The sequence below is a fragment of the Pseudorasbora parva genome, chromosome 4, assembly GCF_024679245.1.
Source record: "Pseudorasbora parva isolate DD20220531a chromosome 4, ASM2467924v1, whole genome shotgun sequence".
In the NCBI taxonomy this organism is placed as follows: Eukaryota; Metazoa; Chordata; class Actinopteri; order Cypriniformes; family Gobionidae; genus Pseudorasbora; species Pseudorasbora parva.
This window is the reverse complement of record NC_090175.1, coordinates 48,450,951-48,475,749: the sequence shown is the minus strand read 5'-3', so window position 1 is coordinate 48,475,749 and position 24,799 is coordinate 48,450,951. Positions and strand designations below refer to the sequence as shown.

At 36.3% G+C, this 24,799-nt stretch overlaps 1 protein-coding gene across 2 annotated transcripts; it reads left to right on the top strand.

Annotated features, from left to right (window-relative positions):
* The first annotated feature begins 620 nt into the window (after nucleotides 1-620).
* On the top strand, nucleotides 621-24,539 carry trim2b (tripartite motif containing 2b). Of its 2 annotated transcripts, XM_067442084.1 has the most exons (13): nucleotides 621-793; nucleotides 5,753-5,915; nucleotides 6,648-6,695; nucleotides 6,856-7,016; nucleotides 11,121-11,272; nucleotides 11,639-11,819; nucleotides 15,324-16,086; nucleotides 17,321-17,424; nucleotides 17,501-17,668; nucleotides 17,792-17,960; nucleotides 18,105-18,175; nucleotides 19,047-19,187; nucleotides 22,277-24,539. In XM_067442084.1, the coding sequence occupies exons 3-13, from the start codon at nucleotides 6,656-6,658 to the stop codon at nucleotides 22,427-22,429; spliced, it is 2,103 nt and encodes a 700-aa protein (XP_067298185.1). In that variant the 5' UTR covers nucleotides 621-793; nucleotides 5,753-5,915; nucleotides 6,648-6,655; the 3' UTR covers nucleotides 22,430-24,539. The 2 variants fall into 2 exon arrangements, with proteins under 2 accessions (XP_067298185.1, XP_067298187.1); XM_067442086.1 differs by lacking the exon at nucleotides 6,648-6,695 and having other exon boundaries at nucleotides 622-793.
* Nucleotides 24,540-24,799: the final 260 nt, after the last annotated feature.

Genomic DNA, 24,799 nt, shown 5'->3' with positions numbered 1-24,799 from the left:
TTCTCAAATAGTTAGCATGTGGCATCATTCATGTGGCATCATTCATGCTATATGTAACTGATTCTGAACGAACTCGTCTTTGAGATGAACGTTTTCTAACGCATTTTTAGTCAATACAATGTTAATATAATAGTACATATCTGACCATTAATTTTGTGACATTATAAGGGAAGCCGAGCTTCCCTTGCAGTCTTAAAGAAATCGCCACTGATATATATATATATATATATATATATATATATATATATATATATATATATATATATATATATATATATATATATATATATATATATAATGTCATAATTTATTTATTTATTTTTTCCTAATGTAATTGTTTTATATAGAAAAAAAATATGCATCATTTAGACTACAGGTGAATGTTGTCTAACACCATGCAATCCCTTTTATAAAATACAAAATATTAAATAATTAATATTATTGAAATATAGCGGCCACCGACGATCACAAGTGTGTGAGCCCTTGTGATAGTAGACAGACATGGAGAGAAAAAAATCAAGGTAGAGGGAGAGCACAGAGATGTGCTTTCTGTCCTGTGATTGGCTACTGAGTGCAGCCCGCACATGGCTCCTCCCCTACGGCATGCTGGTGTGAGTTGCTTATGTCGCTGTAGTGCGAGAGAGGGGGAGAGAACAGAAACGAAAAGAGACTGTGCAAAACAGCCCCCCCCTCACCACCCCTCCTCTCCGGGAAATGGGTCTCAGGCTGATGAGTAAGGAGAGAAGCTACTCTGTCGCTGGTGCATCTGAAGCTACATAGCTATGGAGGAAAGGTAAGACCCGAAATACAAGCCAGAACAGCACAGAAAAGGAGGTTTGCTGTTTTACAGTAGGTCAAAGATGTAGCAGCATCTGCGATACACCAACGCACTATGTTTCCATGGGAGGCAAGGACGGGGGTGGGGTGGAAGCAGAGGAGGAGGAGGAGGAGAGGAGATGGATGCTCACATATGCAGTGTGATGGAAGATATTACTGTTGCGTTCGCAGGCTTGTCTCTTTAGATCAAGTGTTTGTGATGCATGTAATGCATGAAGTCTGAACCTGTTCAATTGAAGACAGCACATGCCTCATGCAATCATACAATATCAGGTATTGTTTTAGAATAATAGAAAGTGAATGTGTATCTTTCTGATAGGCCTCATGTATAGCAAAACTGCTACTTGTTTCTTTAGCTCTGCATCTAATCAAATATTGTGTTGATTTCATCTGCACAATTATGAAATGATTTTGCTGGCAGCTTCTAATGTACTGATTTAATATAATGGAAGTATATGCTGTGCTCCTTGTCTTAAAATCAGTTTACCATAAAAAAAAGGAAAGACACTAGTCATTTGCACTGAATGGTTTCACAGTGTGTGTGTGTGTGTGTGTGCATATATATATATATATATATATATATATATATATATATATATATATATATATATACATACACATACACACATACACACATACACATACACACAAATTGGTTTTCGGGTCACTCTTAATGCTACACATAACGATAATTGCTGTGCAAACTACATACTACTCTTACAATTTTCCCATGTCTTTCTCTGGCAAAAATAGTAAGAGTATATGCTAGTATGGAATTGAGCAAATTAAGGAAATGCTGCAAGTATTCCCAAAGATTTTGCCATTTTCTTGTGTGGCGGAGGAGTTCTGGCACGACTTGACAGGGTGCTTATTTAGAAAGAAAATGCACCTCCATTGTTCCTTCATGCCTTTTGATAGCCTCATAACATAAGTGGGTACGCCTACATCGTTTACCAAAGTAACCCATGCAGATTGGTCGGTTATGTCTGGACACACAAATTCTATTTGATCACTTTCAATTAATAGTGCAGACAGTCTGGCTACAAAGATCTGATTTGAGAATATAATCAGATTTGCCTGCAGTCTGAACATAGCAAGTTTTGCGTTAAAATTCACAATTTCCCCAAACATAATCCTGGTGGAGACTGGTTCTTGTCCACTGCACTCTTTGGCAGCCTCAGTGGCTTTTGGTAGAACCAGGACACAAAACATGGAGCAGAGAACACATGCTCATTTGGACACCTTTAGCACAAGCCCTTTGTCTTTCTGAAGGCATCTGACATTCCTTATGCAGGATTATTATTATTTTTTGCATATGACCACACAAGATCTGATGGACTTCATACATTGTCCTTCAAGCCTTACTGCAGTAAAACAGTTTCTGGCTGCCTTTACCACAGCAACCATTAAACCACCAACAAATCATAAACAAATGACAAAAGTATAGTAGTGGATCTCTTTATGTAATTTGGGTACCGTAATCGTCTTCTGATTAAAGCAAACTAAAGAGTGATGTGGGTGTTTTTTTTATTTATACTACCAGGCGTTTTCTCAATTCTAGACCTTTTTTTTTTGTGTGTGTGTGTTTCCAGATTAGGTTGTAGTATTATGACTGTATTCAAATACCACCTCAGAGATGATCACATTTTCTGTTTCATGTTGACTATATGTGAAACAAAGTTTGTTGTTATTCAAATTTATTTTCAGCCCATTTAACATGGTTTATTTCACATATGGTAATTTGACTTTAGTCTACATTTGTAGGTTAATCACTGAATAAAAAAGAGTTTGATAGTGACAGAATAAAACACACCGGTTACAAAAAATGTATACCACAGAGACACAGATTGTGAATTGTTTTTCAGTTGTTTATGCTCCACCTGAGAATACATTGAAACATCTGTGTCGTAAAATTGTATATCCCCCCCATCCCATTAAACCATGAAAGAGAATGTGTTAAATTTTTTAAATGATATTGCTTACACTTTACAGTATGTGCATTAAGACTTCAAGTAAATATTTTAGGAGTTCATTTGACAAAAAAAGTTTTGGAATATGTTTCAATGGCAGCTAAGCTACCTGGCTAATCGGCTAGCAGTATGTTGAGGTAGCAAATGAATCAGTTAGCAGTATATGCTAAGAATATGGATTAATCAAATAGCAGTATGTTAAGGTAACCGGCTTATTGATTAGCTAGCTAACCAGTTAGCTTGCAGTCGTTTTTCTAGGATGCTGAGGTTGACTATCGAGTATCGACGTTTTCTGAAAGATTAGCATCTCCATTTACTGACCACTATTTTCAGACCCTATTTATACCGTATTTGTGGGAAGTGTCAGCAAGTTTTTTTTTTTTTATGTCTTGTAACGCAGGCTGTAAAATCTCATGATCATGACAAGTTCTTGTGCCATTATGAGAATGGCATGCCTATTTTTTGGTCTGCGAGGTAACAGGATAACTATGGAGTGCTCTTGGATCTTCTGTCCAGAATGCATGAGTGGTTTTACCCTGGGGAGATTCTGCTTCAGTAACTCTAAATAGTCCTTCACGAAATCGCTTGCTTGTCTTTGCCAGGATCCTTATGGGTTCCTTGTCCTTTGTCATTATGATCTCTGAGATGGAAAGAGGGGCTCTGGTTCTAACACAGAGCTTTTTGTGATAGAAATGGCATTGTCTGCAGAGTAATGACATATGGCAGCTCAATATTCCATTTCCTTGTATTACATCATCACAGGAGCATTATCTTTTTTCATCCAATTCAAGTCCCCGATGACCTCATTCCCATTCAGTTTTAATTCCCAAGTAACTTCTTTTTTTAAATCAGTATTCACAAAGTGGTAGTTGTGTGTACAAGAAGTTTGAACCACTTTCTTGTTATTATATGAGGTACGAGTGCTTTTAGTTACTGATTCAAAGTTCAGGAAACACAAAGCATGATGTGGCCACATTCCAGTTACCTTTTCAATTAAACATTAAAAGCATTGTGGGATATAACTCACGTACCAGCTTTAATACAAAGCTTTTAAGATTTTAACATTTTTAGTCATTTAATCATGCTCTGCCTAAATTCCCATTAGTCTAAGCGAGTTCCTATAATAAATCAGTAACAAAGATCATAGTGACCCTTAAAAAAAAGACCGGTGTTTGTTTGTTCTTGCAATCTGCCCTGTCTGGGTCTGAATATTACAGGCTTCTGTAAATTATTAATTGAGTTCATGTGATGAAGAATAGTATTTCAGTACTTTTAAATGTAGCACATTCTTACATAGTTGCTTAATTTTTCAAAGAAGCTGGATTTAAAAGGATACTTCAACGTTTTTTCATATTAAACTATATTATTCCCTTAACTAAAACAAGTTGATACATACCTCTCTCGTCTGAGTGCGTGCACTTAATCTCTCTGACGCGTGATGATGATCAGATAGCATTTAGTTTAGCCCACTAAGCCCAGTTCATTCACTCTATGGTACCAAACAGAGATCAAGTTAGAAGCGACCAAACACCTCCACGTTTTCCCTATTTAAATACAGTTACACCAATAGTTGAACGATCAAGTATGGCAACATAAAATAAAACGTGGAGCTTTTCTAAGCGGATTAAAAAGGAGAACTATAATGTATGGCGGAATAGCACTTCTGGGAGTACTTCGACTCTGCGTAGTAAAAAGTCCCGCCTGAAAAATCCTCCCTCACATCTCCCCCTCCCCCCATTGACAGAAATGAGAGAGGTTTTAACCATGTAAAATGGAAAAAGAGTGGAAACGGTGACTGTAGCATACGGATAATAAAAGCTCAGAAACTGGGAGATTTCACACAGGTCTTTCTCATTAGCATTCGCTTCCACTGCGCTCAGCGAGTCCGTCAGATTCTTTTCCATCGGCTGTGGAGGTAAAGAGTCAAGACTACAACTCCCATGATTCCCCGCTTATTCACGCCGTCATCAAGCTACGCCTTCGTTTTGAATAAGCGAACTCTAGGGGCAAAACTTACATACTCTGCCTTTAATACATTTTTTTTTTAATATTTTGGAAAGTCTCTTCTGCTTATCAAGATAATACAGTAAAACAATAATATTGTCAAATATTATTAGATTTTAACTTTTTTTCTATTTGAATACATTTAAAAATGTAATTTAATACTTTGATCATAGCTGAATTTTTTCAGCAGCGTTACTTCAGCCTTCATTGTCACATGATCCTTCAGAAATCATTCTAATATAATTTGCTGCTCAATAAACATTCCCTATTATTATCAATGTTGAAAACGGTTGTTCTTTTTAATATTTTTATATATTATACTGGATTCTTTGATTAATAGAAGCATCTACAACATTTATTTGAATTGGAAATCTTTTGCAACATTATAAATGCCTTTATAGATGATCTAGTGGCAAAATGGACCCAAAATTTCACTTGATTTTTTTTTATTATTAGCTCATCGTCTGCATCTTTTCCAATCTCCACCAATTCACATTGCTTCCTCAATTCAGATTATATACACCAGTAGTACCATGACATCACAAAGAGCTCCGCTGAAATGTGTAAAAACACTTTACTTTGCTCATTAACGTGCTTTCAGCACATAATATTGCAGAATGAGAAAATATTCATGTGACTGCAGCTCATGAATTGCCATTTTAGGTTACCATAGTAACCTGTAGGTCTCTGAATTTGTGTGTAACCCAGTTAAGATTATTTTAACTCTCGTGTCTGTTCCATGTAAATTAATGTCATGGTATCACAGCAATACCATGTTCTTCGGACACCTATCATCATGGTAATATCATAGTATCGTGTACCTCAGCTCTTTCCTGTTTTTGTACAGGGTTTGTTGTATGTTTGTAGCCTTCTACAGTTTTGTATTGTTACAGTGTTTACTGTATGTGTGTTTTAATCTCTAATCTTTCTTTTCTCTGTAGAGCCCAGCATCAAATGAGGGGAGATTGTGATTGGCCCCTGCAACCTGTGGTGTATTTGTGTCTCCAGTGGATCAAATACACTTTCTTACCTTAATAATCTTCAGTCATATATAAGAACACACACACACTCGCATGCACAACGCCTGAGCCTCATCTCTCTTAGGTGAGAAACACTTTAAATCAGACCAGATTTCTTTATATGTAAAATGCTTGTTCAGTACAGTAAAGTAGGCATGAAACAGTAGTTGCGAAAGTCTTTTTTTTTTTTTTTTTCCTATAGTGACGTATATCCAAGTTAAACGGCTTCTTGAATAAGAAATAAATGTAGGGCAGAACTTAATTCTGTCCATCCATTCTGTTATTTTAGTTTTCATATAGTTTCATTTATATTTTGAATTAGATTTTTTTTTAAATATTTTTAGTTTTCATGTTAATTTAATAAAAAAAATAGTAATTCTGTTATGTGCTTTTGTAACTTTTATTAGATTTTTTAAATATTGCTATTTAGGTTAAATTTATTTTTTGTTTTTGTTCGTTTTATTGATTTCCAATAATTTTAGTGCTTAATAACTTAAGCACTAACAAAAAAATTTTACATTTATTTTTTATAATATTTCAGCTTTATTTCAATTTAAAGAAATGTTTTAATAGTTTCAATTAATTATAATATCCCTGGTCCATAGAGAATGTATTTCCTTTTATGGTGATTGTTCTTCATATTAGCAACATTAAAATTTTCCGTTGCAAATTTATTATAAATTATAGATATATTTTTCTGTCTATATTGGTATATAGCCACTTGGAAACTAATAGGACAGATTTTGGCATGCTTTTTAAAAATGCAATTTAGTCTTAGGCATTCAGATTTACTGTTTCTCCACCTTTCTTGGCATAGGCTTCACTATGGAAGCCTGTTTCCATCCCAGACTAAAAAATATAAAAGGTAATTGTGAAATATTGCTTAAAATAAGAAATAAATTAGATTTAGTCACAGTTACAAGTTTAAATTGTTTGATATGAGTGATCAAACTACTTTCTCCACCTACAATGTGCTGTCATAACTCTTACTTCAGCATGTTCCAAACATTTTCCTCCCGTTTCAGGTTTGTGCTTCCTGCATCCTTGTATTGTGGGTGCAGTTACACCTTCTAACCGTATGGAGGCGCAGCAGGCTTCTCCTGATAGCAGCAGTGAGGAATGTACTGTACTAGAGGCTCTGCCTGGCAAGGGAACAGCACTAATTTGCTCTCAACACAAAGGAAAAGTGAGACATCTTTCAGTACACACACACACACACACACACACACACACACACACACACACACACACACACACACACACACACACCAAAATTACTGCACAGATGGGTGAAATATCTTACAGGCAGTGTATTTCCCACGAGCATAAGCTGTCTGTCCCAGATAAACAAGTGTACCCTGATCTCAGCTGGTTACTCTATATAAATATAAAAAAGATAAAGCTAAAAGTGTCCTCATTGGGTAGGGAATATTTAGGATGACTATTCTTATGTTAAAGGTGCACTATGTAGTATTTTTGCAGTTAAATATCCAAAAACCACTAGGCCGGTGTTATATATTTTGTTCAGTTGAGTACCTACAATATCCCAAAAGTTTCCAAATATTTGTAAATTGTGAGGAAATTGCTATTTTAACTAAGGACCGGGACGTTTCAGCATAGCGTTTGAGGAAGTCGCCTGTCGTTCGTGTCATATCTGCGCTACCCTCGGTTTCGGGTTTTATTTGGCAGGAGCGCTTTACTCTTAGCAGTGTGAACAAGTGAACACACAGAGTAACGTCATACCATCATTTTAAACACACTTAAATGTATCTAATATGATAAACAGAGCTGCATTACCTCATAATCATAACCGGAAGAGTGGCTCAGTGCAGGTGTCTGGGTAATGTGTCACATCCCATCATAATAAAAGTCCCGGTGCTTGCGAGCCGTGTGTTTGCGTAACAATCGCTCCAGCGGCCGTGCTCAGCTCCACAACACTCGGCTCGGTCCTGCTCTGCTTTACACTACAGTAACGTTAATAACCGCGTCCATGAACGTGATTTCTGCCCGAGTCCTATTTTCCACCGGCTGTGATGAGAAGACCACATCTCCCAAGATGCTGCGCTCACACTTTGCGTCATCAAACTACGCATTTGTTTTGAATAGGCGCCCTCCAGTCGATGGAAAGTTGCATACTGCACCTTTAAGAAATAGAAATATTCATCATGTGTAGTTGGGAATGTGTAGTTATTAATTTATATTAGGACATGTAGCACATTAAATTGATTCTAAATATTATTTGTTGAGAAGATAATGAGCTTCTGTTCAAGCATCACAAAACAAGACAAAACTCTTCTGAAGGAAGGATCAATGGAAAGGCCATCACAGTAAATAGAATGGGATTTGTGCTTTTAATTTTGTCAGATCGATTTTGTATCACTGACTGTCCCTGCATAGCACTCATCTAGAATAGTGGTTCATGCTTATGGCTTTTTCAATGACCAGTACTTGGAGAGGTAACTAAATACATTTTGTTTAAAAAAAAAGAAGGCAAATATTGTAAAAAATATTCTTGTCAAATACAATTGAAATGTACAAAATAGAAAATACATTGCATGTTTCAGTACATTATAGGTTTTCTGCATTTATACAAAGTTCTGTCATGAAACTGGCGCAGGCTGATACATCCATAGACAGTAAAAGAAATGGACCGAGCGATCCCATTACGTCAACGGCGAAATAATGAAGTCAACCTAGGGGCACTCACTTCCTGATGGCTGAGAGAACTGCGCAGGCTCAGACTGAGCTTGACAACGTAGATGTGACGTGAGCCTCCTGTCGGACAGCTGTAGGTCTTCTAGTAGTTGTGGAAAGTGAAAGCTGAATCACGTTGTTTAAATATTTTCTCCCGTTGCTTTTGGCTCACTATGGGCTTCTCCCCATTCTTCTCCCTTGACTTTATCGGACTTTATGTCTCTACGTCCCCCCGACTGTCTCATAGACAGTAAAAGATTGCCTGCGAGCGTCTCCTCAGGTCTATACGGTAATTTCTCAACTGTGCGACAGGGTCGCGTTGGTTATGACGCAATAGTTAGCCTATTTTTACAAAAACAGCTTCTACGGGGCGATAGTGTAAGATACAAGGTAATGGAGCCTTTTATACATTGTCGTGTTTCTTTAGAAATAAACAATGGACAAATGGAGTCTTTAAACGTCTCAGATGTAAAGTTATTCACTGTCAAAGTGACTCAAAAATGAATGGGAGTCAATGGGATGCTAACAGCAGGTGATGGCTTGGTTAGCAATGGCAGCCCCTAGGGGTGGAACGCTTTCCGAGCGCTAGATTACCCCCTTGGATACATCCTTAACTCAGTTGGCTAGTTGCACTTGGCCGCCATGTTGGATTTCTGATCAGCGAGTGTGACACCTGTGTGTGTTGGAGAAAAACAAAAATGACCTCTTATAGTTGTTTATAGAATCTATTATATCACTTAAAATACTACTAAGATATACATTACTATCTCATGAGTCAATGGCATTTAAACGCACACACACATGAGTCAGATTAATGAATGAACTCATGGTGCATACGCATACACAATGACAATAATGCCTACTGTAAATATAAAGTAGCTACGATTAGAGAGCTATTTGCATAAAATGTCCCGTGAACATTCACATGTTTGCCCTGTGATAGGCTACAATTTATCTCCATAAATACTATTTTCTTAATTTTTACATGTTGTAAAATACTGTACTGCACGTGCTGCTTATAGACACAAGACAGATGATGATGCAACAGATGCTCTTTACTCATCTCACATGAGCAAAATGCACAGGGGAAATACAGACACTGGAAATGATATGCATTTAAAGGACATATGCTACTAAATAATACAAACAGTTAGCAATAATAATGTTACCAAATAAAGTTACTAAAGCATACAGTCAGTCCATATCATATTCCCATGATTATTTATATCAAAGATGAGGACTGATACGGTTGACAATAGCAAACATAAGATCTTCTTGAGGGTCGAGTGTTTTTCCACCACACATAAAGACAAGACAGTTTTGAGTTATTTAGTCCCCCTGCAGTCAGAACTAAATCAGGAAATGTATATTACACACTTTTGTATGGATGAAAAGATCCCTGTGGATCACCGCAGAACCTGAACTGCAGAAGCAACAGCAGAAAGATTGAAATATAATCTCCATGTATCTACCACACAGAGGTACACATTAATATAAGAAGGATGTTTTCTTCTGTCTCTGATAGACTACCATCTAATTTTTAATTTTAAAAAACATTTATTACATCGAGCCAAGTTTCATATTTCAGTTTTTTTCTTGCACCAAATGCAAGTGTCGTTTAGTGAAGAGTATGAGCGGAAGTAACCATGTGCACACTCGCATTTCCACAGCGCACCTGCGCCATCTTGTGCACCTAGCGAATCTGCATGCAATCACATCATTCTCTATAGGGCACAGCTGATTGGTTCCATGCTGTATCAGTATCCAATGAGCTCGCTGCTCAAACTTCAAATAGTTAATTAGCATTTGCTGTAGCAGCACTCTTTCAGAAACTCTACACCTTCCCCCCACAGAGCCCCCAATCAGCTAAAACGGCAGTTATGGGGGCATATACATAAAGAGACACAGACATAACAGACACAACTTAACAGACAACGTTAAGTTCATCTTTAAATTCACCTAAATAGTGTTTTAGATGGCTAGCTGTAGTCTCGCACTAAAGTCCGGCACAAAAGTGAAGAAGAAATGGTTTGTAATGTAATTATGGCGAATATAGAAGATTTTGAAAACATGGAAGAGGCAAACGCACGAACGCAAACCATTTCTTCTTCACTTGTGAGCCGATCATCACTCTTCACACACACGATGCTCCTCCCACCTGGACTATTTACCCTTTTCCGGCTAAAATAAGTTCCCACAGGACTTCAGCACGAGACTGCAGCTAGCCGTCTAAAACACTATTTAGGTGAATTTAAACAATGGCTAAGTGGCTAAACGCATCTCGTTGTCATCACAGACATTTTAATTGCATTTTGTGTCTTTTAAGAGGCACAAGGACACCCTTTACATTGATGCCCCCATATATGCCGTTTTAGCTGAGCTGGGGCTCTGGGCATTAGCCTAACTGTAACTGTAACAGCTCCATGTTGCAATCACCAATCCGGTTCGTTTTCTTTATATAGACAGTACTCACAAAGGTATAACTATCATGTTTAACTTAAAAAATTCCCCGGAGTTCTCCTTTACCATTGTCATATCCATTACCATGCCAAACGCTCAGAGCTGTCATGACAAAACTTTTATGTGTTTTTTCCAGGTGCCTGCGCTTTACTGTTTGGCATGTGAGAATGCAGTATGTGAAGAATGTATAAATGGAGAACATGCTGATCACCCCACTGATTCACTGGAAAATATTGTGGACCAGCAACTAGCGGCACTGCAGGACAGAGTGGATTCAGCTAAGAACAGGTGAGCCCATGATGCCCATCCTGACATCCTCAGTACAGTAAAACAAATAGACCTTTTTAAAAGGCTTATAAAAAAATACACACCACACAAAATAAGCAACACACAAAAAAATAAATACCCCTTGTGCATGATTTATTTATATATTTTTATAATGATTTAACCTGCAAATAAGATCAGTTTAGCTACACGTTCCACAGATTTTACTAGATTATGTGTGGGTCTTGGCATATGGAAAAACTCCATCGCCTAATTGCTCGATTCATTAAGTGATTGCTTAGTGATTTACTACTGATGTCTTCAGTAATGGTTGACGAATGAATAGCCAGATGGATGTATGGTTAATAAACCTATTTATCTAACTTACAGGCTTCCTCAGATAAGAGAAGCAGTTCAGTGTTTGAGAGACATTCTGCAGCAGTTGAACACTCAGCGGAGCTCCATAGAGGAGGACATCCACTCCTCCTTCGGCGAACTGCACAAAACTCTCGATACGCGCAAGAGCGTCCTGCTCATGGAGCTGGAAGTCACTTATGGACTGAAGCAGAAGGTTTGTTTGCAGTACACAGGCGGCACTGATTTGAATGGTTTTGTGTTTGCATGTTGCTATTGATAACAGCATGATAAGCATTAAAATTAGGGCCGGGACTTTAACGCGTTAATTAAGATTAATTAACTACGGGACTTTAACGCGTTAATTAATTACGCAAAAAAAAAAAAAAATTAATCGCACTTATTTTTGCCCCGCGGAACGTTTTTCAATGAATGAGTTTTGACGGACCGATTATACTGGAACACCAACTAGCGCTCATGAGTCACGACAACAACCATGAAAACAACAAACCATAGTGAACATGAACGAAGAAGCTGATGAGACCGCTTTGCTTGGCCCCGTGGATGGGAAATTTAGTTTTAAAAAACGAAATGATGGAAGCGTCGACAAGAGCATGGTTGTGTGCAAGCTATACAACAGGGGTATCCAAAGTCGGTCCTGGAGGGCCACTGACGTCCTGCAGATTTTAGCTCCAGCTTGCCTCAATACACTGCTAAAGTTTCTAGTATGCCTAATAAGACCTTAATGAGCTGGTACAGGTGTGTTTAATTGGGGTTAGAGCTAAACTCAGCAGAACAGTGGCCCTCCAGGAGCAGGATTGGACACCCCTGCTATACAACAAGGAATTAGCGTATCACCGCAGCACATCGAGCCTCAAATATCACAAATATGCTTTTGCTACACTTAATGGCAAACATTGCACTGGTCTGCTGGACTGAAATAAATAAACAATATTTTGTTGATTAAGCTTATGTATTCAGTCATTATTCAATGGTATACTAAAAATACATGTAAAAAATTACTTCTCATTGTTCTCAGGTAAAATATTTATATGCGATTAAAATGCGATTAATTTCGATTAATTAATTACAAAGCCTCTAATTAATTAGATTAATTTTTTTAATCGAGTCCCGGCCCTAATTAAAATACATGCCTCACACAAATATTGGGCATATTAAAGGTGCACTATGCAGCTTTCGTCCACTGGAGGGCGCCTATTCAAAATAAATCGTAGTTTGATGACGCAAAGTGTGAGCGCAGCATCTTGGGAGATGTGGTCTTCTCATCACAGCCGGTGGAAAATAGGACTCGGGCAGAAATCACGTTCATGCATGCGGTTATTAACGTTACTGTAGTCTGAAGCAGAGCAGGACCGAGTGTTATGGACCTGAGCACAGCTGCTGGAGCGATTGTTAAACAAATACCCGCCTCGCGAATACTGGGACTTTTATTATGACGGGACGGGACTCATTCGCCGGGCGCCTGCACTGATCCGCTCTTCCGGTTATGATTTTGAGGTAATGTAGCTCTGTTTATCATATTAGATACATTTAAGTGTGTTCAAAACTATGTTATGACTTTACTCCGTGCGTTCAGTTGTTCACACTGCTAAGAGTAAAGCGCTCCTGCGAAATAAAACCCGAAACTGAGGGTAACGCAGATATGACGCAATTGACCGGCGACTCCCTCAAATGCAATGCTGCAACGTCCCGGTCCTTAGTTAAAATAGCAATTTTCTCACAATTTACAAATAGTTGGAAACATCTGGGATATTGTAGGTACTCAACTGAACAAAATATATAACACCGGCCTAGTGGTTTTTGGATATTTTACTGCAAAAATACGACATAGTTCACCTTTAAGCCGCGTTTCCACCACAGGAACTTTAGCCAGGAACTAGGAACTTTGAGGTGGTACCCGGTGTGTTTCGACCGCAGAACCCAGGGTCTAAATGAAGTTCCGGGTAAATATTTCCCCCTCCAAACAGCCCTGATCGCAAGGTGGTACTTTTTCAAAGTTCAGGAACTTTGAAGGGTGGGACTTGGGTGCTGAACATGCTGATTGGTTACGCTCACGCAGCCTTTTATTTCAACCGGCATTTTTAAAAGTCTTTTGCGAGGTTCAATCTGCATTCAGTAAATATCAGTCTTGCTCTCTCTGTCTGATGGAGCGCGTTCGTCTCAGCCATCTCAGAGTGAATGTCCGTAATAGCTGATAATAACATACATTTTCATTTTAAATCAAATTCAGCAAAACTCCGAACACATCTTCCCTTTTTAAGAATGACTTCAGTGCCGTTCTTTGTTCTTTTCTTAGAGAAAAGCTTAACTCCAAGTCTTCCAGATTCGCGGTCAAAGCTGATTCGAAAGGCCGCTGTCGCCAGCTTCAGTGTTTACTAGTAGCATGCAAGCGCAACTCTGCCGTTATTATGTTAAGCCCCGCCCACCGACTCTATACACGATGTGATTGGCCCGACCAGAGTTTGGTTTTTACAGCTCAGACGTGTATTGAGAGTTGCTAGACGACACTCGCAGCAGATTAGATTTGCTGCCACTAGGGTGAGTCTAGATTTCTAGAATAGGGCTTTAGTCAATTTGTTTTTAAATTAAATATGCATGCTTTTTGATATTGAATAAATTGTCAAATAAGGTTCCATTTGTTAACATTAGTTTAGTACAATAGTTAAGAACTAACAATGAAAAACACTTCTAAAGCATTTATTATTCTTAATTCATGTTAATTTCAATTAATACATTATTAAAATCAAAAGTTGTCTGTTGATATTATTTGATGGTCCTAAACTAACAATAAAAAGTTGTATTTTATGTATATGTATTTTTAACATTCACAAAGATTAAATACTGTAATAAATGTATTGATTATTTTAGTTAATATTAGTTAATGCATTAATGTTATAAAATGGGATCTTATTGTAAAGTGTTATTAATCAAATTATAGTATACTCATTTACATACATTTGCTATACACTACAAATCAAAAGTTTTGGGGCCAGTAAGATTTTTAAATGTTTTTGATGTCTTATATGCTGTCCAAGGCTGCATTTATTTGTTAAAAAATACATTAAAAACAGTAATATTGTGAAATATTATTAAAAAAATTATATTATATAAATTATATTATATAAATATTGTGAAATGTATTATTAAAATAAATGTTTTCTACTTTAATATATTTTAAAATGTAATTTATTCCTGTGATGCAAAGCTGAATTTTCATCATCATTACTCCAGTCTTCAGTGTCACATGATCCTTCAGAAATCATTCTAATATGATGATTTGGTGCTCAAGAAACATTTATTATTATTAATGTTAAAAACAGTTGAGCTGCTTAATTTTTTTGTGGAAATCATGAATAATATATATTTAGTATTTTTTGATGAATAGAAATAAAAAAAACAGCATTTTAGAAATGTTTTGTAACATTATAAAAGTCTTTACTGTTACTATTCATCAATTTAATGCATCCTTGCCAAAATAAGTATTAATTTCATTAAAACAAATCTTACTAAACCCACACTTTTGAACGGTAAAAAAGTGACTACACTAAACACTTTTTAGTGTAGTTATTAAATTAACATATTAAAGTATAATACTAAGTTAATTTTATATAAATAAATAAAATACAGATAATATACGTATCTTAATTATGCCGACTATCTTTTGAAACATCTCTTGCGTTTTATTTTGTGTATCCTAAAGGTTCTGCAGGCTCAGTTGGACACTCTTCTGCAGGAGGAAGCTGCCATCAACCATAACTGCAGCCTGACCGGCGAGGCGCTGGACAAAGGAAACAAGGCTGTTGTATTGCAGACCCATAAAGACGTAGGAGAGAGACTGAGTGACCTGGCCAGCCAGGGCCTTCCTCTTCAGCCTGAGGAGAACGACCAGCTGGATCTCATGATGGAGATCGAAGGGCTTCGCAAGTCCATTCACAACTTGGGCACTATCGTCACCACCAACGCCGTGGCCAGTCAGACCGAGGCGTCCGGGGAGGGTCTGGAACAGTGTGTTGTGGGCCAGCCGGCATCTGTCATCATTACAACAAGGGACAAGGCCGGAGGGCTGTGCAAGACGGGTAACGCCATCATCTCAGCAGAAGTCTGCACGCCGGACGGAAGTGTTGCAGACGGCGAAGTGGTGGACCATAAAAATGGGACATATGAGTTCCAATACACGGTGAAGAAAGAGGGCAACTTTAGTCTAGCACTGAGACTTTATGATCAGCATATTAAAGGAAGTCCCTTCCAGTTAAAGGTCACATGCTCTCCGGATGATTCTCCACCCACCACCACTGCAGCCAATGCTGCATCCACAGGTTCCAGCGACGGTGGGGCACGGAAACGGAGCGCCAAGTCCCCAGGGAGCAGAAGCCGGCAGAAGGGCGTCAGACGCGGAGGAAGCTTGTTCAGCACCCCAAAAAAGAAAGTGAACCCGATCGAGGATGACCTCATTTTTAGAATAGGTACAGTACATGCAGGAAAAGATTAAACGCCCATTTACACCAAGGAAGATAACTATAACGGTAAAGATAACGTTCTAACAATTCGGAATATATATATATATATATTTAAAAATAGTACAGTCCTAAACAAAACTAGAATGATAACGGTACAGACAAACAAATCAGAATAACTTTTTCCAGCTGTTGAATGATTTACAGCCAATCAGAATCTACCCGACAACTCAAGCATTTAAAGCGGCAGATTCTTAGAATAAACAGAATGATATTGTTCTCTGGCGTGGACACTAATATAGTTATTGTTATGGTTATGTTTATAGTTAAGTGTTCTTGTTGTGAATGGGCCTTAATAGATGTGGAACTCCTAAACTTCTTGAAAACAGCAACAGCCTCACTTCCATCCAGACTAGCACCAGTCTAGTCAATCAGTCTGTATCATTGATTTACTATTATAGTTTTTGTTAATATTTTGAATTCGATTTTATATTTTTGTTTTGTATTTACTATAATTTTAGTTAAAGTTTTAGTAATTTTGCAGATTTAAAAAAAAGTCTTGTATATAATTTATTTTTATTTATTAGACTTCATTTATTACATTTTTGTTAATATTTTTATTTAGACTTTATATTTATATTTTTTGTTTTCAATAAATTTTTTGTTAAAGATTTAATATTTTTGTAGGTTTAAATATCATATTTAGTTTACATTTATTTTAATTTTTTAGTGCTTTGTTATACTAAACAAAAATGATAAATATTACCTTGGCCACAAGCAATAAAAAAATATATATATATATTTTTTTTAATTTTTAATTTTAGTTAACTATAATAACCCTGCACCAACCTAGTGCATATAGTACCCTTGGGGTCGGTAAGATTTTTTAAATGTTTTTGAAAGAAGTCTCTTATGCTCACCAAGATATTGATTTGCTGTACACAAAATCTTATTATGCAAAACTAACAGTTGTAAAGCTGAATATTTTTTGTGGAAACCATGATATTTTTAGGATTCTAACCCTTATAAATAACCCTGAATAAATTCATAATAATGTTTTTAGGTTGAATAACCTACAATTCTGGAAAAAACAACCTCTGGCACAACCACCTAGCAACACACTTGCTATCACACAACACACATATTCTTCAAAAATATTCTTTACTTTACTAATCTTCACACAATACTTCAGATGTTCTATCTTCAGCTCAACTCTTTTACATAACATCTGTTGGTTTCATAGGAACAAAAGGGAGGAATAAAGGAGAGTTCACTAACCTCCAAGGAGTGGCAGCTTGTTCAACTGGAAAAATCTTGATTGCAGACAGTAACAATCAGTGCGTACAGGTAAGAAGCCCTGTTATTTTCAAAGTTTAGTATATCATTATATACGGATAACTGAACTGAATTCTCTGTTGATCAGATATTTTCAAATACGGGAGAGTTTCAAAGCCGGTTCGGGGTGCGTGGCCGGTCACCGGGGCAACTGCAGCGGCCCACTGGAGTAGCTGTGCATCCAAACGGGGACATCATCATCGCTGACTATGACAATAAGTGGGTTAGCATCTTCTCCAGTGAGGGCAAATACAAGGTCAGTTATATTTAGTTAGAACGAACAAGCAAATTTACTGTGCAAATGTCTCAAATTGCCTGCTTCTTGTCTTTGAAATCAAAGTCGAGTTTCAATGATGATGTTATTCTGATTTTTCTAAAGGCCAAGCTGGGCTCAGGAAGGCTGATGGGCCCGAAGGGCGTGTCTGTGGATCAGAACGGTCATGTTATCGTTGTGGACAACAAGGCTTGTACGGTTTACATCTTCCAGCCCAGTGGGAAACTCGTCACTAAGTTTGGCAGCCGGGGAAACGGCGACAGACAGTTTGCAGGTAGATACACATCTCCAGCAGTGAAGACAAATACTTGATGAAGCGTCATAACACACAGATGCAAATGTTATACTTGATTCAGTCATGTATGTTATCATTCTATGGTTTTGTATGAATATAACCAGGCCCTTTCTTTCCATGTAGGCCCACACTTTGCAGCAGTCAACAACAACAATGAAATAATCGTCACAGACTTTCATAACCATTCTGTTAAGGTAAGCTTAGCATGCTGTTTTCGAATATTGTGACCCTCTAACTATCATAGATTAAAAAGACTGTAGGATTTTTTTTTTCCAGAATTGTATTTATTATTAATAAAAATAATTATAGTAGTAAAAATATTATAATTTTCTAATTTAAAAATAAAATTAATTAAAAATAAAAATAAAACATATCAGATTGAAATATAATATTAAAATATTATAAAATATTATAAAATAAAATAATATTACACATAAATAATACAAATCTGTAATATATTATTAATAAAAAAAATGATTATAATAATTTGGAAAAATAAATAATATAATTTTACAGATTTATTGCAACACTTCTGATTGACACTAGGATGTGTGATAAAGTTGATTGGAAATCAAACATTGCTTGAAAAAAAGTCTAGATTTATTTTCTCTGTCTGAAGATAATCTGATTACAAAAATCATGAGGAAAAATCTCAGAATAGAGGACTGTTGCATGATTGAATTGCCTGCATTTTATGTTCATTCAATAACCGTGAGCTCACACTCATCACAAATATATTGTTTGCAATGTATTTAACAGTTTGTATACTTATAGTGTACTTACCAAAGAAAATCATAAATAAGATAAGATTAACTACAGGGGTTAAGGTAAGGTTTAGTGGCAGATTCAGAGTTAGTATTAGTTATTACCCAGATGATATTCTAATTATATGACCAGCACCTGTATAGTATGTTCATGGGGAACAGAACTGTAAATAAAGTGTTACCATTATTTCCAAGATGTTGCATGAACAAAAGACTACTTTTTGTCTTTTGTTCCTAATGTATATTCTGTACTGTAATGTTCTTGTGTCATATTACTTTATAATATTATGCTCTCTTATAGGTATTTAATGCAGATGGTGAATTCTTGCTCAAATTTGGCTCAAATGGCGAAGGCAACGGCCAGTTCAATGCTCCCACAGGGGTTGCTGTGGATGTCAATGGGAACATCATTGTGGCAGACTGGGGAAACAGTCGAATACAGGTGATGAGTGGTTGTGAAGTCCTGTATTAACTTTGACATACATAGTACTTGCATAAAATAGTATTTAAGGTGAAGTAACACTCCAGAAACATTTAGCTAGTTCCTTACAAGCTAATGTAAATCAAGTCAGTTTCCAATAGTTTACCTTTGTGGAAGGAACTTTGTGTCTGAAAGAATCAGAATAATTGTCTTAAAGGGATAGTTCACCCAAAAATGAAACTCTGTCATCATTTACACATCCTCAAGTTGTTCCAAATCTGTGTCAGTTTCTTTCTTCTTCTGAACACAAAAGACGATATTTTGAAGAATGTCGACCAAACAGTTGATGTTAATAGTAATAGGCTCAATAGTATTTTTTTCCATACTATGGAAGTCAATGAGGTCAGTCAACTGTTTGATTACCAACATTCTTCAAAATACCTTATATTTTACATAATGTCCTTATCTCTTTAAATCCTCCGCCTTGTAATTGTAACCAGAGTTTATTCATAATTTATTTTGTACTCTGTTCGGAAACACATTTCCAATTCCTATTTCCTAGCACAGAGCCAAAATGTATTTTTTCCCCAAAAGTTTATTGTTGTTTAGATTCACAAAATAATTGTCTTATGCTCAGCAAGACGGCATTTATTTTATCAAAAAATACAGTAAAAACACCAGTACTACACCAATTTAAATAGTTTTCAACATTGATAATAAGAAGAAATGTTTCTTGAGCACCAAATCATCATATTAGAATGATTTCTGAAGGATCATGTGATACTGAAGACTGGAGTAATGATGCTGAAAATTCAGCAATGATCATAGGAATAAATTACATGTTAAAATATGTTCAAATACATCAGACTGCAGAGCACACATGACATGAAAGAAATATGTGTATAGTGACCCCAAATTAACAATTAGTTCCCAAGACTCACTAATACATCAGCACGTTTTACTAATTTGTTTCCTCATTTTAAAGGGGTACTTCAGCGCTGGGAAGATGAATCTGTATTTAAACTGGGTCATCAATGCAGTAGAAATGTGAAATTATTTTTGAATTTGGTGTCTTCTAGACTGAGAAAAGACAGAAAATGTATTTTTGTCCCATGGGGATGAAAGACTACAATTCCCAGAATGCTTCGCTGCCCAGTGAGGCCATTCCCAACGCCACCAACTTGATTACTGTGACTGAGTTAGAGACACTACAATTAAAAACGTGTCTGTTCAATATAATGAGTGAGTCACCGCGTGAGTATCACATCACTAAGCACTAACTGCACGAGTGATGAGAGCTGAGGTAATCGCGACTACACTCGCGGCATACATTCACAACGCGAGTTCAGTCTGGCGCGTTTCAGTTCATGCCTTTGCAAGCTTAACTTTCATAGAAATTAATTTGAGAAGTTAAAAGACTTCCATTGCTCACCATAGCTTCGTTTAAATGAGTGCCTGCAGCTGCGAGCTGAGCTCTGAGTGTGATCTCCATTTCCCATGTGCGGGTTCAAAACATGCGGAAATGGCTCCCTCTGCTGGCTGTAGTCTTTAGCCTTTGGGCAAACATTCCTCCTATGATGCAAATATCATCAATTTGCATCATAGGAGGAACATTTCCAGAAATAAAATCCATAAATCTCTTGTCCCAGGGGGATATGAGGGGGGAAAGCACAATCATTTAAATATACTCCAGGGTTTCTACTGATACAAAGCCATATGCTAATCACTGAAGTAACCCTTTAAGTAAATTGTGTACACAATATAATGATCCGTCAATCTAAATTGTGGCCACGTTGTAATAATTTGTTTCTTTGTTTTAGTTAAGTCAAAATGAGGGAACAATGTGGGAACAATTAGTTCAATGTGCCCACATTTTACTATGAGGGAATGAATTAAGCCGTGGGAATTAATTATTTATTCATGGCCACAATTTACTAAACAATATAGGTTTGTTTGCATGTCATGTGCAAGGCTCTGAAGTTTTCTAATATGTTTAAATTTGGTCTGCACTGATACCATTTTTTAAGGACCAAGTACAAGTAGTGCCGATTATTTAATTTTTCTTCTGGTACTCGCCGAAACCGATATATGTAATCATTTATTTGTCTTTTCTTTTTTTTAATGTGGCAGTTTTCCCAGGCACAACACAGTAAGAGCAATACATTTAGGACAGTTTCTTTATTATTACTCGAATAAAAAAACATGCTTATCACACACTTAAAGGGATAGTTCACTTTAAAATGAAAATTCTGTCATCTTTTACTCACCCTTAAGTTGTTTCAAACCTGTATGAATTTCTTTCTTCAGCTGAACACAAGGGAAGATATTTTGAAGAATGTCAGTAACCAAACAGTTAACTGGAGCCATTGACTTCTATAGTAGGGGGGAAAAAATACTATAGAAGTCAATGGCTCCAGTTAACTGTTTGGTTACTGACATTCTTCAAAATATCTTCCCTTGTGTTCAGCTGAAGAAAGAAATTCATACAGGTTTGAAACAACTTGAGGGTGAGTAAAAGATGACAGAATTTTCACTTTAAAGGGAACTATCCCTTTAAAGCACAATTCAAATCCCTAATTTAAGTATATTTTAAAATGTGATTTATTCCTGTGATGGTAAAGTTGAATCATCTGCCAGTCTTCAGTGTCACATGATCCTTCAGAAATCATTCTAATATGCTGATTTTCTGCTCAAGAAACATTTCTTATTCTTAACATTCTTGGCATTTCTTATTACTATTAATAACAGTTGTGCTGCTTAATATTTTGTGGAGACTATGATACATTTATCTTCAGGATTCTTTAATGAATAGAAAGTTAAAAAAGAACAGCATTTATAATAATTTATAAATGTCTTAACTGTAACCTCTTAATCAATTTAATGCATCCTTGCTGAATAAAAGTAATAATTTCTTCTTCTTTCTTTTTTTAATTGTACTGACCCCAACTTTTGAACGGTAGTATGTAGTTGCCTCTTTAAAATGTTCACCAATAAAAAAAAATTCAGCACTGGTCAGACACTAAAATGACAGTACTAAACAGATAGATACATACTTACAACACAGAATTTTAAAAAAAATGTCATTCAGAAATCTTAATTCTCACTCTCAGGTGTTTGACGGAAGTGGATCGTTCTTGTCCTACATCAACACCGCTGCCGACCCTCTCTATGGGCCGCAGGGCCTCGCTTTGACCTCAGATGGCCATGTTGTGGTGGCTGATTCTGGGAACCACTGCTTCAAGGTGTACCGCTACCTGCAATGACTTCAGAGGGACTGGAAAAAGAATCAAAGTCAAACTGTATGTGTCCAAATCTTGCACTTAATGTGATGTAATGGTATTCTCCCTCGGTTTTCACATCTTTAGTGTTTGTTATTACTGTCGGATGACTCTCTAAGAAGACTAAAGCTTGTTAACACTATTTATGGGATGCCTTGGAATGTCTTTGCCAAACCTCCACACACTACACTGTGGAAATACTGAGACGTCAGAATGCATTGGTGAGTGTACTACCTAAGCTGAAAACTCTGCTCTTATGTGCTGCATGTGGGATCCATGCATGAGCTGCAACCTTTCGGACACATCCAAGTCCCATCGGACTGCTAGGATGCTATTAGAACATTATCTCCACACTTTTATGAACCTGTTGGTGAGGAAACATTTTACAGATACTCATAACTACTGCAGCCAAGAGAGCAGACATCGGAAATCTCACAGATTCAAGCTTTAGCATTCCCTCTTTGACCATTTGGCTCCATTGTTTATTCATCTTACAGTTGACTAATACACTACCGGTCAAAGGTTTTCTTTTTGGAATAATTAGTCTTTCATGCTCACAAAGGCTGCATCAATTTGCTCCAAAATACAATATTTTGGAATATTATTACAATTTAAAAGAACTGTTTTGCAATTTAATATATTTTGTAAAATGAAATGTATTCCTGTGATGGAAAAACTTAATTTTTAGCATCATTCTCCCAGTCTTCAGTGTCACATGATCCTTCAGAAATCATTCTAATATGATAATTTACTGCTCAGGTAACATTTAAAGCGGCCGAGACATGATACAAATTAAAAACCATTACTAATAATTGAGCACTAGGAATAACATATTAACTGAGCAGCAAATCATCATATTAAAATGATTTCTGAAGGGTCATGTGACACCAAAGACTGGAGGAATGATGCTGAAAATTCAGCTTTGCATCACAGGAACATTGTGAACATTACATTTTAAAATATATCAAAACAGAAAACAGTCATTTTAAATTGTAATAATATATCATATTACTTTTACTGTATTTTGGTCCAATATATTCAGCATTGGTGAGCATAAGAGACTTAATATAAACATAATTTATTTTAATTCTTTATTCTAAACCTTTGACCAGTAGTGTAGGCCCGATTATAGCTTCACAAACGCTGATCATATTCCACCCATGTCTGTTTAATTAATAGTTATTACTCCAATCAGTGCAACTGCAATAAGCAAACTTACAGTGTGGAACTGAAACATCACCAAGAGCATTTGTCCCATGTGATGACATACTGTGTGTACATGTGTAAGAGACTAACAGTAGATTACACAACGCACTGTTGCCTTGCATACCTATAGAATGATACTAGCAGCGTACGGCTCTTTATTTAGAAAATATTAGGACTCTCTATTTTCCTTACGAATAATATTAAAAACTGGAAATATCTATATATTTGTGTATTTATCGTAAATAATGTTTCAGAGCAAAGAGGTTAGAGTTTCAAATGCAAACGTACTTAAAAGCCAAACGTTTCCAAGGAAATGATTTTGATTTGTCCATCATCCTCCTGTGCATCCCATGATTCTTAGAGGCACGATTCATACATAGTAGTAATAATGTCACACAAATTTCTGGCAATAGTATTTCATCATCATTACAACGCAAAGATCATTTTTATGTTTTTGCTTTTATATTCAAATTCCAGAATGTGTTCATCCTATTGTTTTGATTTGGTACAATAAGTCTGTACTGTAAATTATGCATATGATTTAATGTGCTGGTTTGCTTTATTTTATGTATATAAGGATTGTATGTAAAGAATGTTTTGTATGTTCATCAAAAAAAAAAAAAAGAATTCTACTTGAATGTTATCATTTATGTCTGTAAAAAAAAAAATCAGCCTTAACATTCGCATCATGCAACATTTTTCAGTTTTCACCTCATTGATAAAAAGGATTTCACTAGAATATTTTATTTCATTTGCTTTAATCTTTTTGATGTGTGCCTGTTTACGACTTAAAACGGTAATCCTGCTTGGACTGTGTTGATTTTTCTAATATTGCCATCACATCATAATCATGCTAATGTACAGCGCATTAAAAAGTGACTTTGGAAAAGCTTGTTGTTCTGTTTTAAAAAAGAAAAGAAAAAAATCTAAAGATTTCCTCACTTTCATTTTATATTGCCACTTAAATAATCAATACTTTAAATTATAGTAGCCTACCTTAAAATAATTATTAAAATACTTTTGGCGACTGCATTTAGGCTTTAAAATTCACAACAGTTGTTCATCTGTGAAAATGATCTTGATGGACAAAACCTGCACGTATCAAACTTTTGTTGATCACAGAGCTTGTTTTTAACGATAACCCAAAAT